Source organism: Oncorhynchus clarkii, unplaced genomic scaffold (assembly GCF_045791955.1).
Source record: "Oncorhynchus clarkii lewisi isolate Uvic-CL-2024 unplaced genomic scaffold, UVic_Ocla_1.0 unplaced_contig_13759_pilon_pilon, whole genome shotgun sequence".
NCBI lineage: Eukaryota > Metazoa > Chordata > Actinopteri > Salmoniformes > Salmonidae > Oncorhynchus > Oncorhynchus clarkii.
The window spans coordinates 108,860-125,426 of NW_027258091.1; the positions used below are offsets into that span (position 1 = coordinate 108,860).

The 16,567-nt window shown below is 45.4% G+C and overlaps 1 protein-coding gene across 1 annotated transcript in view; it reads right to left on the bottom strand.

The window, feature by feature from the left end:
* The window catches only part of LOC139395347 (dynein axonemal heavy chain 6-like), a gene marked incomplete at its 5' end in the record, with an annotated part of 42,884 nt that overhangs the window by 6,502 nt on the left and 19,815 nt on the right, over window positions 1-16,567 (bottom strand). The window contains 9 exon segments of the mRNA XM_071142915.1: window positions 1,924-2,109; window positions 4,817-4,944; window positions 5,613-5,742; window positions 7,670-7,791; window positions 8,261-8,380; window positions 10,257-10,395; window positions 11,749-11,895; window positions 12,635-12,723; window positions 13,486-13,646. Coding sequence (XP_070999016.1) covers window positions 1,924-2,109; window positions 4,817-4,944; window positions 5,613-5,742; window positions 7,670-7,791; window positions 8,261-8,380; window positions 10,257-10,395; window positions 11,749-11,895; window positions 12,635-12,723; window positions 13,486-13,646 — 1,222 coding nt within the window.

The window sequence follows — 16,567 nt, forward strand, 5'->3', positions numbered from 1 at the left end:
GGGTGATTTTGTTTGGGTTATGTTAATCTCAGTTCCCAGAACCTAATTGTAAGGCTGTCACCAGAGACGGGGGTTATGTTCATCTGTCTGTGTGTAGACATTTAGGGATTGCATAACACACAGTAAGACCAGTCTCCCGGAACAGACGCTTCAGTCTGGGGCGACGGAGCGAGTGCACAGAGAGAACGAGAGATGGACAGAGAGCAGAGAGAGAGAGATTATTATCTAGTTCACTGGCTTTGGCATTGTTAACATATGTTTCACATGCTAATAGAAAATGTAAATTGATAGAGGAGAGAGAAGACTGGAGATAGAGACAAAAAAAGAGAGAGAAGACTGGATATAGAGACAAGCAAAGAGAGAGAAGACTAGGGAGAGAGAGGGAGAAAAAAGAGAGAGAAGACTAGGCAGAGAGAGGGAGAAAAAAGAGAGAGAAGACTAGGCAGAGAGGGAGAAAAAAGAGAGAAGACTAGGGAGAGAGAGGGAGAAAAGAGGGAGAAGACTAGGGAGAGAGAAGGAGAAAAAAGAGAGAAGACTAGGGAGAGAGAAGGAGAAAAAAGAGAGAGAAGACTAGGGAGAAAGAAGGAGAAAAAAGAGAGAGAAGACTAGGGAGAGAGAGGGAGAAAAAAGAGAGAGAAGACTAGGGAGAGAGAGGGAGAAAAAAGAGAGAGAAGACTAGGGAGAGAGACAGAGAGAAGACTAGGGAGAGAGAGAGAAGACTAGGGAGAGAGAGGGAGAAAAAGAGAGAGAGAAGACTAGGGAGAGAGAGAGAGAAGACTAGGGAGAGAGAGAGAGAAGACTAGGGAGAGAGAGAGAGACGACTAGGGAGAGACAGAGAGAGAGAAGACTAGGGAGAGAGAGAGAGAGAAGACTAGGGAGAGAGAGAGAGAGAGAGAGAGAAGACTAGGGAGAGAGAGAGAGAAGACTAGGGAGAGAGAGAGAGGACTAGGGAGAGAGAGAGAGAGAAAACTAGGGAGAGAGAGAGAGAAGACTAGGGAGAGAGAAAGAGAGAAAGAGAGCGAGAGAAAGATAGAGATGAGCAAATACAGAGCAAGGGCACAGAAGAATGGAACGTGGGAGTAAGAGACGAGAAAGAAAGAAGTCAAGTGGATAGCGGGCTGCTAATGTTTAAACATGATTCTCTCATCACATCATCCCATCTCACTACCCCTGATAATGACTGTGTGTGTGTGTGTGTGTGTGTGTGCCTGGGCGGAGTTCCTGTAAGAGAAAATCCACATTCGTCTGAGTGTGTGTGTGTGTGTGATCACAGAAATGTTAACAACAAGAGCACGCAAACATAGATGTTCTGTTTCCACTATATCATACCACATTGCCTACATATGTAAAACACACTCATACACACACAAACACACAAGTCTTATCATCTGATGTAATGACAACACACAAACACACAAGTCTCCCATCTGATGTAATGACAACACACAAGTCTTATCATCTGATGTAATGACAACACACAAACACACAAGTCTTATCATCTGATGTAATGACAACACACAAACACACAAGTCTTATCATCTGATGTAATGACAACACACAAACACACAAGTCTTATCATCTGATGTAATGACAACACACAAACACACAAGTCTTATCATCTGATGTAATGACAACACACAAACACACAAGTCTTCCCATCTGATGTAATGACAACACACAAACACACAAGTCTTATCATCTGATGTAATGACAACACACAAGTCTTCCCATCTGATGTAATGACAACATCCATAAACGTCTGAGAGAAGTAAATATAGTGTTTCACTGTGTCGTAGTACATCGATACATATGTACACAAATAGTGGTTTTGGGGGTAAATTGTCTGACTCAGGACTTAAAGAGAGGTTCATTGACCCAACTGTACAGCAACACGTGTCTATGAGAGAGAGATGTCTCTGTCACCTCGATGAAGCAGGTCCTGAGGGCCAGGTCTTTAACCCAGCTGGCCAGAGGTTTGAGGGAGGGGTAGGCTGAGGTGCTCCAGTGGTTTGGAACCTGGTTGTTGAGGAAACTGATGTAGATCCTCTCCATCTCCTCTGACATCACTACCAGCCCTGCTATAGCCTTCTGGAGGGTACACAGAGACACCTGGGGGAGGGAGGGAGGGGAGGCTGAATGTGAGGAGAAGTGTTTGTGGGTGTTTATCTGAACCATCCACAAGAGAACATCATAAACCCAGAGACACCTGGGGAGGGAGGGAGGGAGGGAGGGAGGGAGGGAGGGAGGGAGGGAGGGAGGGAGGGAGGGGAGGCTGAATGTGAGGAGAAGTGTTTGTGGGTGTTTATCTGAGCCATCCACAAGAGAACATCATAAACCCAGAGACACCTGGGGAGGGAGGAAGGGAGGGAGGGAGGGGAGGCTGAATGTGAGGAGAAGTGTTTGTGGGTGTTTATCTGAGCCATCCACAAGAGAACATCATAAACCCAGAGACACCTGGGGAGGGAGGGAGGGAGGGAGGGAGGGAGGGAGGGAGGGAGGGAGGGAGGGAGGGAGGGAGGGAGGGAGGGAGGGAGGGAGGGAGGGAGGCTGAATGTGAGGAGAAGTGTTTGTGGGTGTTTATCTGAGCCATCCACAAGAGAACATCATAAACCCAGAGATACCTGGGAGGGAGGGAGGGAGGGGAGGCTGAATGTGAGGAGAAGTGTTTGTGGGTGTTTATCTGAGACATCCACAAGAGAACATCTTAAACCCAGAGATACCTGGGAGGGAGGGAGGGAGGGAGGGAGGGAGGGAGGGAGGGAGGGGAGGCTGAATGTGAGGAGAAGTGTTTGTGGGTGTTTATCTGAGACATCCACAAGAGAACATCATAAACCCAGAGGTCACCACTGCAGTAACGGTTTGCCAACAATGTGGCTGCAGCATCTGTCCTTATAAACACATACAGATTCAAACACATTCCCTTTTTCCACATTTTGTTACATTACAGCCTTATTCTAAAATGGATCAAATTATATTTTTCCCTCATCAATCTACACACAATACCATATAATGACAAAGCGAAAACAGGTTTTTAGAAATGTTTGCAAAATATATATATAAAAAATGAAATATAACATTTACATAAGTATTCAGCCTTATCGATAAACCTCAAAATTGAGCTCCGGTGCATCCTGTTTCCTGTTTCCATGGATCATCCTTGAGATCAGCGGAGGCTGCTGAGGGAGAACGGCTCATAATAATGTCTGGTACGGAGCAAATGGAATGGCATCACACACACCCATGTATTTGTGTATTTGATACCATTCCACTGATTCTGTTCCAGTCATTACAACGAGCCCATCCTCCCAAATGAAGGTGCCACCAACCTCCTGTGCTTGAGATCTATATAAGGTACCAACAGTTGACAGTGCATGTCAGAGCAAAAACCGTAGAGCTCTGAGACAGGATTGTGTGGAGGCACAGATCTGGGGAAGGGTACAAAACAACTGTCTGCAGCATTGAAGGTCCCCAAGAACAGTGTCTTCCATCATTCTATAATGGAAGAAGTTTGGAACACCAAGACTCTATCTAGAGCTGGCTGCCTGGCCAAACTGAGCAATCAGGGAGAAGGGCCTTGTTCAGGAAGGTGACCAAGAACCTGATGGTCACTCAGCTCTAGAGTTCCTTTGTGGAGATGGGAGAACCTTCCAGATGGACAATCATCTCTGCAGCACTCCACCAATGAGACCTTTATAGTAGAGTGGCAAGTGGAAGTGGAAGCCACTCCTCAGTAAAAAGGCACATGACAGCCTACTTGGAGTTTGCCAAGAGGCACCTAAATAACTCTCAGACCATGAGAAACAAGATTCACTGGTCTGATGAAACCAAGATTGAACACTTTGGCCTGAATGCCAAACATCACGTCTGGAGGAAACCTGGCACCATCCCTACAGTGAAGCATGGTGGTGGCAGCATCATGCTGTGGGGATGTTTTTCAGCGGCAGGGACTGGGAGAATAGTGAGAATCGAGGGAAAGATGAACGGAGCAAAGTACAGAGAGATCCTTGATGAAAACCTGCTCCAGAGCGCTCAGGACTGGTTCACCTTCCAACAGGACAACAACCCTAAGTAAACAGCCAAGACAATGCAGGAGTGGCTTCGGGAGAAGTCTCTGAATGTCATTGAGTGGCCCAGCCAGAGCCCAGACTCGAACCCAATCTAACATGTCTGGAGAGATCTGAAAATAGCTGTGCAGCGACGCTCCCCATCCAACCTGACAGAGCTTGAGAGGATCTACAGAGAAGAATGGGAGAAACTCCCCAAAAACAGGTGTGCCAAGCTTGTAGCGTCATACCCAGGAAGACTGGAGGCTGTAATCACTGCCAAAGGTGCTTCAACAAAGTACTGAGTAAAGGGTCTGATTACCTATGTATTTTTTTTTAAAGCCAACATTTTTGAACTTTTTTTGTTGCTTTGTCTTTATGGGCTATTGTGTGTAGATTGATGATAAAAAACTAAATTTAATACATTTTAGAATAAGGCTTTAACAAAATGTGTAAAAAGTCAAGGGGTGAATAGATTCCGAATGCACTGTATGTCCCTCCACTATGCCTCTGGGGACCTTCCATTGAGACCTAGGGGCAGCAGCTGGAACCATGGACCGATACAGCTGTCCTAACATTTCATCAAGGACCTTTTCAATGCATTTCCATTACCAATCATCATCTCCTGATTTCACAGCATTTAAATACACTGAAAAATGAATGGCTGACAACTGGGACCCCTGACCTCTAATGCCTGACCCCTGACCTCTAATGTCTGACCCCTGACCTCTAATGTCTGACCCCTGACCTCTAATGCCTGACCCCTGACTCACCCTGAGGACCCGCAGCAGGTTGTTAAAGCGGTCTACTTCCTGTCCGAGGACGGTGGTGAGGGAGTTGAGGCGTCCGTTGGCGTCACGAATAAACAGAGCCTCTGCTGCCTCATCCATATCCAGACACTCTGAGGAGACAGACCGACAGAGAGACAGATCAGACAGACAGTCAGACAGAGAGACAGATCAGACAGACACAGACAGACAGAGAGACAGACCGACATAGAGACAGGCAGACAGATCAGACAGAGAGACAGATCAGACAGACACAGACAGACAGACACAGACAGACAGTGACAGCGAGACAGTCAGAAAGAGAGACAGACACAGACAGACAGACCGACAGAGAGACACAGATAGACCGACATAGAGACAGTCAGAAAGAAAGACAGACACACACACACAGACCGACATAGAGACAGTCAGAAAGAGAGACAGACACAGACCGACATAGAGACAGACAGACAGACGAGACAGTCAGAAAGAGAGACAGACAGACAGACGAGACAGTCAGAAAGAGAGACAGACACAGACAGACAGACAGAGAGACAGTCAGAAAGAGAGACAGACACAGACAGACAGACAGAGAGACAGTCAGAAAGAGAGACAGACACAGACAGACCGACAGAGAGACAGGCAGACAGATCAGACAGTGACTTCAACCACACTATGATGAGTTTAGAGAGACTAACTTTAATTTCAAACCAAAGCGAACATCAAACTGTAAAAGCACCAGAATAAATCAAGCCTGAAACGTGTGTGTGTGTGTGTTTACGTGCGTCTCTCTCTCTCTCACCCGGGATCTTGGCGAGGATGGAGTCGGCCAGCTCGTGGACGATCTCGTCGTTGCTCTTGCCCCCGCCGCGGGCTGACGAGCGAGGCTGTACCTCCAGGATGGTGTTGATCAGGGTCATAGTCTCCAGACGCTGTACAGACAGACAGGACCTCACCGTTTTAGGGATGACAAGTACCCCACAGGACACAGACTATGTACGCCTACATTATGTATCCATGTTGTCAGCATCAAATGTAATGTTCTCCTCTTAACTGGCTAAAGACATGTTTTGTATTAGTGATCTGACCTCTTATTTTCAGACAGTACATGAACAAAATCTGTCGAAACAAATTTTCAATTAGGTACTGTATCGTTAATTGTCCCCAAGCCAGTATTAGCCCACTGAGATAAAGGTGAGAATATACAGTGCCTTGCGAAAGTATTCGGCCCCCTTGAACTTTGCGACCTTTTGCCACATTTCAGGCTTCAAACATAAAGATATAAAACTGTATTTTTTTGTGAAGAATCAACAACAAGTGGGACACAATCATGAAGTGGAACGACATTTATTGGATATTTCAAACTTTTTTAACAAATCAAAAACTGAAAAATTGGGCGTGCAAAATTATTCAGCCCCCTTAAGTTAATACTTTGTAGCGCCACCTTTTGCTGCGATTACAGCTGTAAGTCGCTTGGGGTATGTCTCTATCAGTTTTGCACATCGAGAGACTGACATTTTTTCCCATTCCTCCTTGCAAAACAGCTCGAGCTCAGTGAGGTTGGATGGAGAGCATTTGTGAACAGCAGTTTTCAGTTCTTTCCACAGATTCTCGATTGGATTCAGGTCTGGACTTTGACTTGGCCATTCTAACACCTGGATATGTTTATTTTTGAACCATTCCATTGTAGATTTTGCTTTATGTTTTGGATCATTGTCTTGTTGGAAGACAAATCTCCGTCCCAGTCTCAGGTCTTTTGCAGACTCCATCAGGTTTTCTTCCAGAATGGTCCTGTATTTGGCTCCATCCATCTTCCCATCCATTTTAACCATCTTCCCTGTCCCTGCTGAAGAAAAGCAGGCCCAAACCATGATGCTGCCACCACCATGTTTGACAGTGGGGATGGTGTGTTCAGAGGGATGAGCAGTGTTGCTTTCACGCCAAACATAACATTTTGCATTGTTGCCAAAAAGTTCAATTTTGGTTTCATCTGACCAGAGCACCTTCTTCCACATGTTTGGTGTGTCTCCCAGGTGGCTTGTGGCAAACTTTAAACAACACTTTTTATGGATATCTTTAAGAAATGGCTTTCTTCTTGCCACTCTTCCATAAAGGCCAGATTTGTGCAATATACGACTGATTGTTGTCCTATGGACAGAGTCTCCCACCTCAGCTGTAGATCTCTGCAGTTCATCCAGAGTGATCATGGGCCTCTTGGCTGCATCTCTGATCAGTCTTCTCCTTGTATGAGCTGAAAGTTTAGAGGGACGGCCAGGTCTTGGTAGATTTGCAGTGGTCTGATACTCCTTCCATTTCAATATTATCGCTTGCACAGTGATCCTTGTGTTGTTTAAAGCTTGGGAAATCTTTTTGTATCCAAATCCGGCTTTAAACTTCTTCACAACAGTACCTCGGACCTGCCTGGTGTGTTCCTTGTTCTTCATGATCCTCTCTGCGCTTTTAACGGACCTCTGAGACAATCACAGTGCAGGTGCATTTATACGGAGACTTGATTACACACAGGTGGATTGTATTTATCATCATTAGTCATTTAGGTCAACATTGGATCATTCAGAGATCCTCACTGAACTTCTGGAGAGAGTTTGCTGCACTGAAAGTAAAGGGGCTGAATAATTTTGCACGCCCAATTTTTCAGTTTTTGATTTGTTAAAAAAGTTTGAAATATCCAATAAATGTCGTTCCACTTCATGATTGTGTCCCACTTGTTGTTGATTCTTCACAAAAAAATACAGTTTTATATCTTTATGTTTGAAGCCTGAAATGTGGCAAAAGGTCGCAAAGTTCAAGGGGGCCGAATACTTTCGCAAGACACTGTATAAGCAGAGTGAAGTGTCTGACCTGGAAGGCGAGGTTGGCGTTCTCGTGCATACCAAAGATCTCAGGGTCGTCTATGAGAGGAAGGTTCTCTATGTACCTGTTATAGTCACTCAGTCTGTCTGCCTCGGGGGCAAAGTAGACACCTGACACACACACACAGAATACCAACAGTAAGATCTCACTGAACACACACACACAGAATACCAACAGTTAGATCTCACTGAACACACACACACAGAAAACCAACAGTTAGATCTCACTGAACACACACACACAGAATACCAACAGTTAGATGTCACTGAACACACACACACAGAATACCAACAGTTAGATCTCACTGAACACACACACACAGAAAACCAGCAGTTAGATCTCACTGAACACACACACACAGAATACCAACAGTTAGATCTCACTGAACAAACACAGACAGAATACCAACAGTTAGATCTCACTGAACACACACAGACAGAATACCAACAGTTAGATCTCACTGAACACACACACAACAGGACACACCTTTCCCCCATTTCTCAGATTCAGCAACATTTGTACACACAAATTGTACACACAAATTTGCACGCACGCACACACACACACAGTGGTCTTCACCTGAGGTGGAGAAGGTGTACCCTGGGTCCAGGGTGACAGGAGAGAAGAACCTTTTGAGGATGGTGCGGAGACAGCGCTGGTCCCAGGCATCAGTCACCCTGCCTCCGTAGGTTATCTCCCCTGGGGGGAGAGAGGGTGAGGGTGGGGGGAGTCATTAGGTACTGAAAGGAAGAACATGGACAGAAACCTGGAGGGGTTACCTCCAGAAGAAATGCTCATGTTGGTTTTACGGTCATTTCCCTAATGAACACGACCCACTTCACATGAACCTGCTGTGGAAAACACATGTGCTCATTTGGAATCATTCCTATTACAGACAGAGTGGAGCTGGAACAGAGGGTCTGCTGGGTAAATGGAAGGTTCTAATAGAGGTTCTAAACTTTAGTATGCAGAACACGGTGGAACCCAGCGGAACCCTTCTGTCTACCTTTCAGTTATTACACTACGTGAGAGAGGAACACTTTTATTCAGGATGTTTAAAACTATATCATGCTAGGTTAAACACCCAATGATTTTCAAATGGATGGTTTCTGCATACAAAGAACGGTTAAATGAGGAATTAAACAAACATTACAAAGCCTGAAAAAACTTAATGGAAGAAATCAGTAATGAAATAAAATCTGGCCTCAGGAGCGTGTAATCCCCCCAAATATATTTTAAATGGTGTATAATCATTATTAGAAGGTCAAATTTGAAAAAGGGGAAAAACATGTCAGTGTAGAGATACTTTTTGTAATGTAGTGTATGTGGACACCTCCTTGTCAAACATCATTCGCAAATCAAATCCAATTTTACTGGTCACATGTTATTGCAGGTGTAGCGAAATGCTTGTGTTCCTAGCTACAAAAGTACAGTAGTGTCTAACAATTCACAACAATACCTGCTACTAAACCTCTCAGAACCGCAGGGTCTTCCCTGCTACTAAACCTCTCAGAACCTCAGGGCCTTCCCTGCTACTAAACCTCTCAGAACCTCAGGGTCTTCCCTGCTACTAAACCTCCCAGAACCTCAGGGTCTCCCCTGCTACTAAACCTCCCTGAACCTCAGGGTCTTCCCTGCTACTGAACCTCCCAGAACCTCAGGGTCTTCCCTGCTGCTAAACATCCCAGAACCTCAGGGTCTTCCCTGCTACTAAACCTCCCAGAACCTCAGGGCCTTCCCTGCTACTAAACCTCCCAGAACCTCAGGGTCTTCCCTGCTACTAAACCTCCCAGAACCTCAGGGTCTTCCCTGCTACTAAACCTCCCTGAACCTCAGGGTCTTCCCTGATACTGAACCTCCCAGAACCTCAGGGTATTCCCTGCTACTAAACCTCCCAGAACCTCACAGTGGCCAGCAGTAATGTGAATAATGGAGGACCCGGCAGGGAGACAGGCAGACAGGGAGGCGGGAAGGGAGACAGGCAGGCAGGGAGGGAGGCAAGGAGGCAGGCAGGGAGACAGGCAAGGAGGGAGACAGACAGACAGGGAGACAGGCAGGGAGACAGGCAGGGAGACAGGCAGACAGGGAGGCGGGAAAGGAGACAGGCAAGGAGGGAGACAGGCAGACAGGGAGACAGGCAGACAGGGAGGCGGGAAGGGAGACAGGCAGGCAGGGAGACAGGCAGACAGGGAGGCGGGAAGGGAGACAGGCAGGCAGGGAGGGAGGCAAGGAGGCAGGCAAGGAGGGAGACAGACAGACAGGGAGGGAGGCAGGGAGACAGGTAGGCAGGGAGGGAGGCAGGGAGACAGGCAAGGAGGGAGACAGACAGGCAGGGAGGGAGGCGGGAAGGGAGACAGACAGGGAGGCAGGAAGGGAGACAGGCAGGGAGGGAGGCAAGGAGGCAGGCAGGGAGACAGGCAAGGAGGGAGACAGACAGACAGGGAGGGAGGCAGGGAGACAGGCAGGCAGGGAGGGAGGCAGGGAGACAGGCAGGCAGGAAGGGAGGCAAGGAGGCAGGCAGGGAGACAGGTAAGGAGGGAGACAGGCAGGGCGGCCGATACACACACAGTCCTACCAGTGATGTAGATGAGAGCATCCCAGGGTATGTGACCAGTCTGACAGTAGAGGTTCTGGTTGAGCAGGGCACACTCTCTGTCGCTGTCGTTGAACTCATAACGGATGTTCCAACCCAGAGGACCAAACTTCTTCCTCTCCTGCAACACACACTCAGCGTTTTTATTCTACTGTCAATCTCAACATCAGTTACAAAGACAATGAATACAGTAGGAGGTGTGTTCTGACATAATGAATACAGTAGGAGGTGTGTGTTCTGACATAATGAATACAGTAGGAGGTGTGTGTTCTGACATAATGAATACAGTAGGAGGTGTGTGTTCTGACATAATGAATACAGTAGGAGGTGTGTGTTCTAACATAATGAATACAGTAGGTGTGTGTTCTGACATAATGAATACAGTAGGAGGTGTGTGTTCTGACATAATGAATACAGTAGGAGGTGTGTGTTCTGACATAATGAATACAGTAGGAGGTGTGTGTTCTGACATAATGAATACAGTAGGAGGTGTGTTCTGACATAATGACTACAGTAGGAGGTGTGTGTTCTGACATATGAATACAGTAGGAGGTGTGTTCTGACATAATGAATACAGTAGGAGGTGTGTTCTGACATAATGAATACAGTAGGAGGTGTGTGTTCTGACATAATGAATACAGTAGGAGGTGTGTGTTCTGACATAATGAATACAGTAGGAGGTGTGTGTTCTGACATAATGACTACAGTAGGAGGTGTGTGTTCTGACATAATGAATACAGTAGGAGGTGTGTTGTCTGACATAATGAATACAGTAGAAGGTGTGTGTTCTGACATAATGAATACAGTAGGAGGTGTGTGTTCTGACATAATGAATACAGTAGGAGGTGTGTGTTCTGACATAATGAATACAGTAGGAGGTGTGTGTTCTGACATAATGAATACTGTAGGAGGTGTGTGTTCTGACATAATGAATACAGTAGGAGGTGTGTGTTCTGACATAATGAATACAGTAGGTGTGTGTTCTGACATAATGAATACAGTAGGAGGTGTGTGTTCTGACCTAATGAATACAGTAGGAGGTGTGTGTTCTGACATAATGAATACAGTAGGAGGTGTGTGTTCTGACATAATGAATACAGTAGGAGGTGTGTGTTCTGACATAATGAATACAGTAGGAGGTGTGTGTTCTGACATAATGAATACAGTAGGAGGTGTGTGTTCTGACCTAATGAATACAGTAGGAGGTGTGTGTTCTGACATAATGAATACAGTAGGAGGTGTGTGTTCTGACATAATGAATACAGTAGGAGGTGTGTGTTCTGACATAATGAATACAGTAGGAGGTGTGTTCTGACATAATGAATACAGTAGGAGGTGTGTGTGCTGACATAATGACTACAGTAGGAGGTGTGTGTTCTGACATAATGAATACAGTAGGTGTGTGTTCTGACATAATGAATACAGTAGGAGGTGTGTTCTGACATAATGAATACAGTAGGAGGTGTGTTCTGACCTGTATGATGGCGTGGAAGAAGCAGACTCCAAAGATGATCTTCCTCCACTGGCGTCCCAGGATGTGCTCCTCAAAGAAGTTGTTGGTGATCTCAGTGAACGCCCGGCGCACATTGGCACGTAGACCCTTAGGAGGCTCGTTGGTCACCTGGCCCACGCACGCACGCACGCACGCACACACACACACACAGACGTCCACGGCACACACACACACACGTCCACAGACACACAGATGTCCACAGACACACAGACGTCCACAGACAGATGTGGAAATAAAAGGATAACGAATCAGATAATTCCGAGACATAGATATGCACCCACGCTCAATTACATGGGTTAGGTGTGTGTGAGCACACACGTGTGTATGTGTCTATAAAGAGTGATGGCCCTACATGTGTGTGTAAGCCATGTGTGACAGGACCACTCTCTCGTGGTTAGAGAAGGCCCTGTGAGGGATATGAAACACTGTCCGGAGTGGCTAAGGTTGAGAGGAGTGGCTAAGGTTGAGAGGACAATCTGTCCAAAGACGCAACAGGAAAAATATTTATGGAAAAGATCCCAAAATATCTCAACAGAGCCTTGAGAATCCTGTTTCAATTTAATCCAAGATTATGCTCTAGAACCTAAGACTGAGTTGTAGAACTAAGACTGAGATTGTAGAACCTAAGACTGAGATTCCAGAACCTAAAACAGATTCTACAACCTAAGACAGATTCCAGAACATAAGACTGAATTCTAGAACCTAAGACTGAATTCTAGAACCTAAAACTGAGTTTCATCATCTAAGACTGAGTTCCAGAATCTAAAACGGAGTAGTAGAACCTAAGTTTGAGTTGTAGAATCGAAGGTCTCTATGTCCTGTGACAGAGTGTAAAGGTGAGTGTTACCTTGACAGAGTTCTGGAGGACGGTGACAGGGAACACCTTGGTGGGCATGGAGCTCAGGAACAACCTGAAGTTCTCATGGATCACCGTGTCTAACAGGGAGGAGGTGACAGAATGAGTCAGTAGACATAAACACAGGGTCAGTCCAGTCCATAGCGTGTCGTAGAGAGGTCCAGCAGCACAGGACAGCCGCAGGTGCAGGGTGTGTGTGTGAGAGCCATTCAAATCCCCATTCACCTTGTGTCCTGACCAAACCACACAGCAACACCTCACACCACCTGATACCCAGGTACATACAGTTGAAGTCGGAAGTTTACATACACTTAGGTTGGAGTCATTAAAACTATTTTTTCAACCACTCCACAAATTTCTTGTAAACAAACTATAGTTTTGGCAAGTCGGTTAGGACATCTACTTTGTTTTATTTATTTATTTATTTTTTATTTTACCTTTATTTAACTAGGCAAGTCAGTTAAGAACAAATCCTACATCCTACCTATATGACCTAGGATGTCATATACTGTAGGGAATATGGTCAATATAAATGGTGTGTGTGTGTTTAGGGTGTGTGTGTTTAGGTTATGTGTGTGTGTGTGTGTCTGTGTGTAGGGTGTGTGTGTGTGTCTACAGTGTGTGTGTCTGTGTGTAGGTGGTGTGTGTGTGTCACGGGTGTCTGTGTGTAGGTTATGTGAGTGTGTGTGTGTCTGTGTGTAGGGTGTGTGTGTGTGTCTACAGTGTGTGTGTCTGTGTGTAGGTGGTGTGTGTGTGTCACGGGTGTCTGTGTGTAGGTTATGTGTGTGTGTCTGTGTGTGTCTGTGTGTAGGTGGTGTGTGTGTGTGTTTAGGGTGTCTGACCCGGCTCAGTGAAGGTCTTGATAAGTTCCTCCATGGCTAACATCCAGGACACAGCCAGGTGACAGTTCTGGAGGAAGATCCAGTTACCACTCTTCAGAGCTTCCAGAATCATCTTCTCAGCTATAGGACCCTGACCCTGACCTAGAGAGATAGACCTCACCCTGGAGAGAGAGACATGGGGTTAATACTGAGAGACAGAGAGTTAAAACTGAGAGACCCTGACCTAGAGAGATAGACCTCACCCTGGAGAGAGAGACATGGGGTTAATACTGAGAGACAGAGAGTTAAAACTGAGAGACCCTGACCTAGAGAGATAGACCTCACCCTGGAGAGAGAGACATGGGGTTAATACTGAGAGACAGAGAGTTAATACTGAGAGACCCTGACCTAGAGAGATAGACCTCACCCTGGAGAGAGAGACATGGGGTTAATACTGAGAGACCCTGACCTAGAGAGATAGACCTCACCCTGGAGAGAGAGACAGAAGGTTAACACTGAGAGACCCTGACCTAGAGAGATAGACCTCACCCTGGAGAGAGAGACAGAGGGTTAACACTGAGAGACAGAGAGTTAATCCTGAGAGACCCTGACCTAGAGAGATAGACCTCACCCTGGAGAGAGAGACATGGGGTTAATACTGAGAGACAGAGAGTTAAAACTGAGAGACCCTGACCTAGAGAGATAGACCTCACCCTGGAGAGAGAGACATGGGGTTAAAACTGAGAGACAGAGAGTTAATACTGAGAGACCCTGACCTAGAGAGATAGACCTCACCCTGGAGAGAGAGACATGGGGTTAATACTGAGAGACCCTGACCTAGAGAGATAGACCTCACCCTGGAGAGAGAGACAGAAGGTTAACACGGAGAGACCCTGACCTAGAGAGATAGACCTCACACTGGAGAGAGAGACATGGGGTTAACACTGAGAGTCCCTGACCTAGAGAGATAGACCTCACCCTGGAGAGAGAGACAGAGGGTTAACACTGAGAGACAGAGAGTTAATCCTGAGAGACCCTGACCTAGAGAGATAGACCTCACCCTGGAGAGAGAGACATGGGGTTAATACTGAGAGACACTGACCTAGAGAGATAGACCTTACCCTGGAGAGAGAGACAGAAGGTTAACACTGAGAGACCCTAACCTAGAGAGATAGACCTCACCCTGGAGAGAGAGACATGGGGTTAATACTGAGAGACCCTGACCTAGAGAGATAGACCTCACCCTGGAGAGAGAGACAGAGGATTAACACTGAGAGACCCTGACCTAGAGAGATAGACCTCACCCTGGAGAGAGAGACATGGGGTTAATACTGAGAGACCCTGACCTAGAGAGATAGACCTCACCCTGGAGAGAGAGACAGGGGGTTAACACTGAGAGACAGAGGATTAATACTGAGAGACAGAGGATTAATACTGAGATACAGAGTTAACACTGAGAGATGGAGTTAACACTGAGAGACAGATGATTAATACTGAGAGACAGAGGGTTAATACTGAGAGACAGAGTTAATACTGAGAGACAGATGATTAATACTGAGAGACAGAGTTAATACTGAGAGACAGAGTTAATACTGAGAGACAGAGGGTTAATACTGAGAGACAGAGAGTTAATACTGAGAGGCAGAGGATTAATACTGAGAGACAGAGTTAATACTGAGAGACAGAGGGTTAATACTGAGAGACAGAGTTAATACTGAGAGACAGATGATTAATACTGAGAGACAGAGTTAATACTGAGAGACAGAGTTAATACTGAGAGACAGAGATAATACTGAGAGACAGAGGGTTAATACTGAGAGACAGAGAGTTAATACTGAGAGACAGAGTTAATACTGAGAGACAGAGGATTAATACTGAGATACAGAGTTAACACTGAGAGATGGAGTTAACACTGAGAGACAGATGATTACTACTGAGAGACAGAGTTAATACTGAGAGACAGAGTTAATACTGAGAGACAGAGGGTTAATACTGAGAGACAGAGAGTTAATACTGAGAGGCAGAGGATTAATACTGAGAGACAGAGTTAATACTGAGAGACAGAGGGTTAATACTGAGAGACAGAGTTAATACTGAGAGACAGAGGATTAATACTGAGATACAGAGTTAACACTGAGAGATGGAGTTAACACTGAGAGAGAGATGATTAATACTGAGAGACAGAGGGTTAATACTGAGAGACAGAGTTAATACTGAGAGACAGATGATTAATACTGAGAGACAGAGTTAATACTGAGAGACAGAGTTAATACTGAGAGACAGAGGGTTAATACTGAGAGACAGAGAGTTAATACTGAGAGACAGAGTTAATACTGAGAGACAGAGGATTAATACTGAGATACAGAGTTAACACTGAGAGATGGAGTTAACACTGAGAGACAGATGATTAATACTGAGAGACAGAGGGTTAATACTGAGAGACAGAGTTAATACTGAGAGACAGATGATTAATACTGAGAGACAGAGTTAATACTGAGAGACAGAGAGTTAATATTGAGAGACAGAGAGTTCATACTGAGAGACAGAGTTAATACTGAGAGACAGAGAGTTAATAATGAGAGACAGAGAGTTAATACTGAGAGACAGAGAGTTAATACTGAGAGACAGAGTTAATACTGAGAGACAGAGAGTTAATACTGAGAGACAGAGAGTTAATACTGAGAGACAGAGTTAATACTGAGAAACAGAGAGTTAATACTGAGAGACAGAGAGTTAATACTGAGAGACAGAGAGTTAATACTGAGAGACAGAGAGTTAATACTGAGAGACAGAGAGTTAATACTGAGAGACAGAGTTAATACTGAGAGACAGAGTTAATACTGAGAGACAGAGTTAATACTGAGATACAGAGAGTTAATACTGAGAGACAGAGAGTTAATACTGAGAGACAGAGTTAATACTGAGAGACAGAGTTAATACTGAGAGACAGTGAGTTAATATTGAGAGACAGAGAGTTAATACTGAGAGACAGAGAGTTAATACTGAGAGACAGAGTTAATACTGAGAGACAGAGAGTTAATACTGAGAGACAGAGAGTTAATACTGAGAGACAGAGATGATACTGAGAGACAGAGAGTTAATA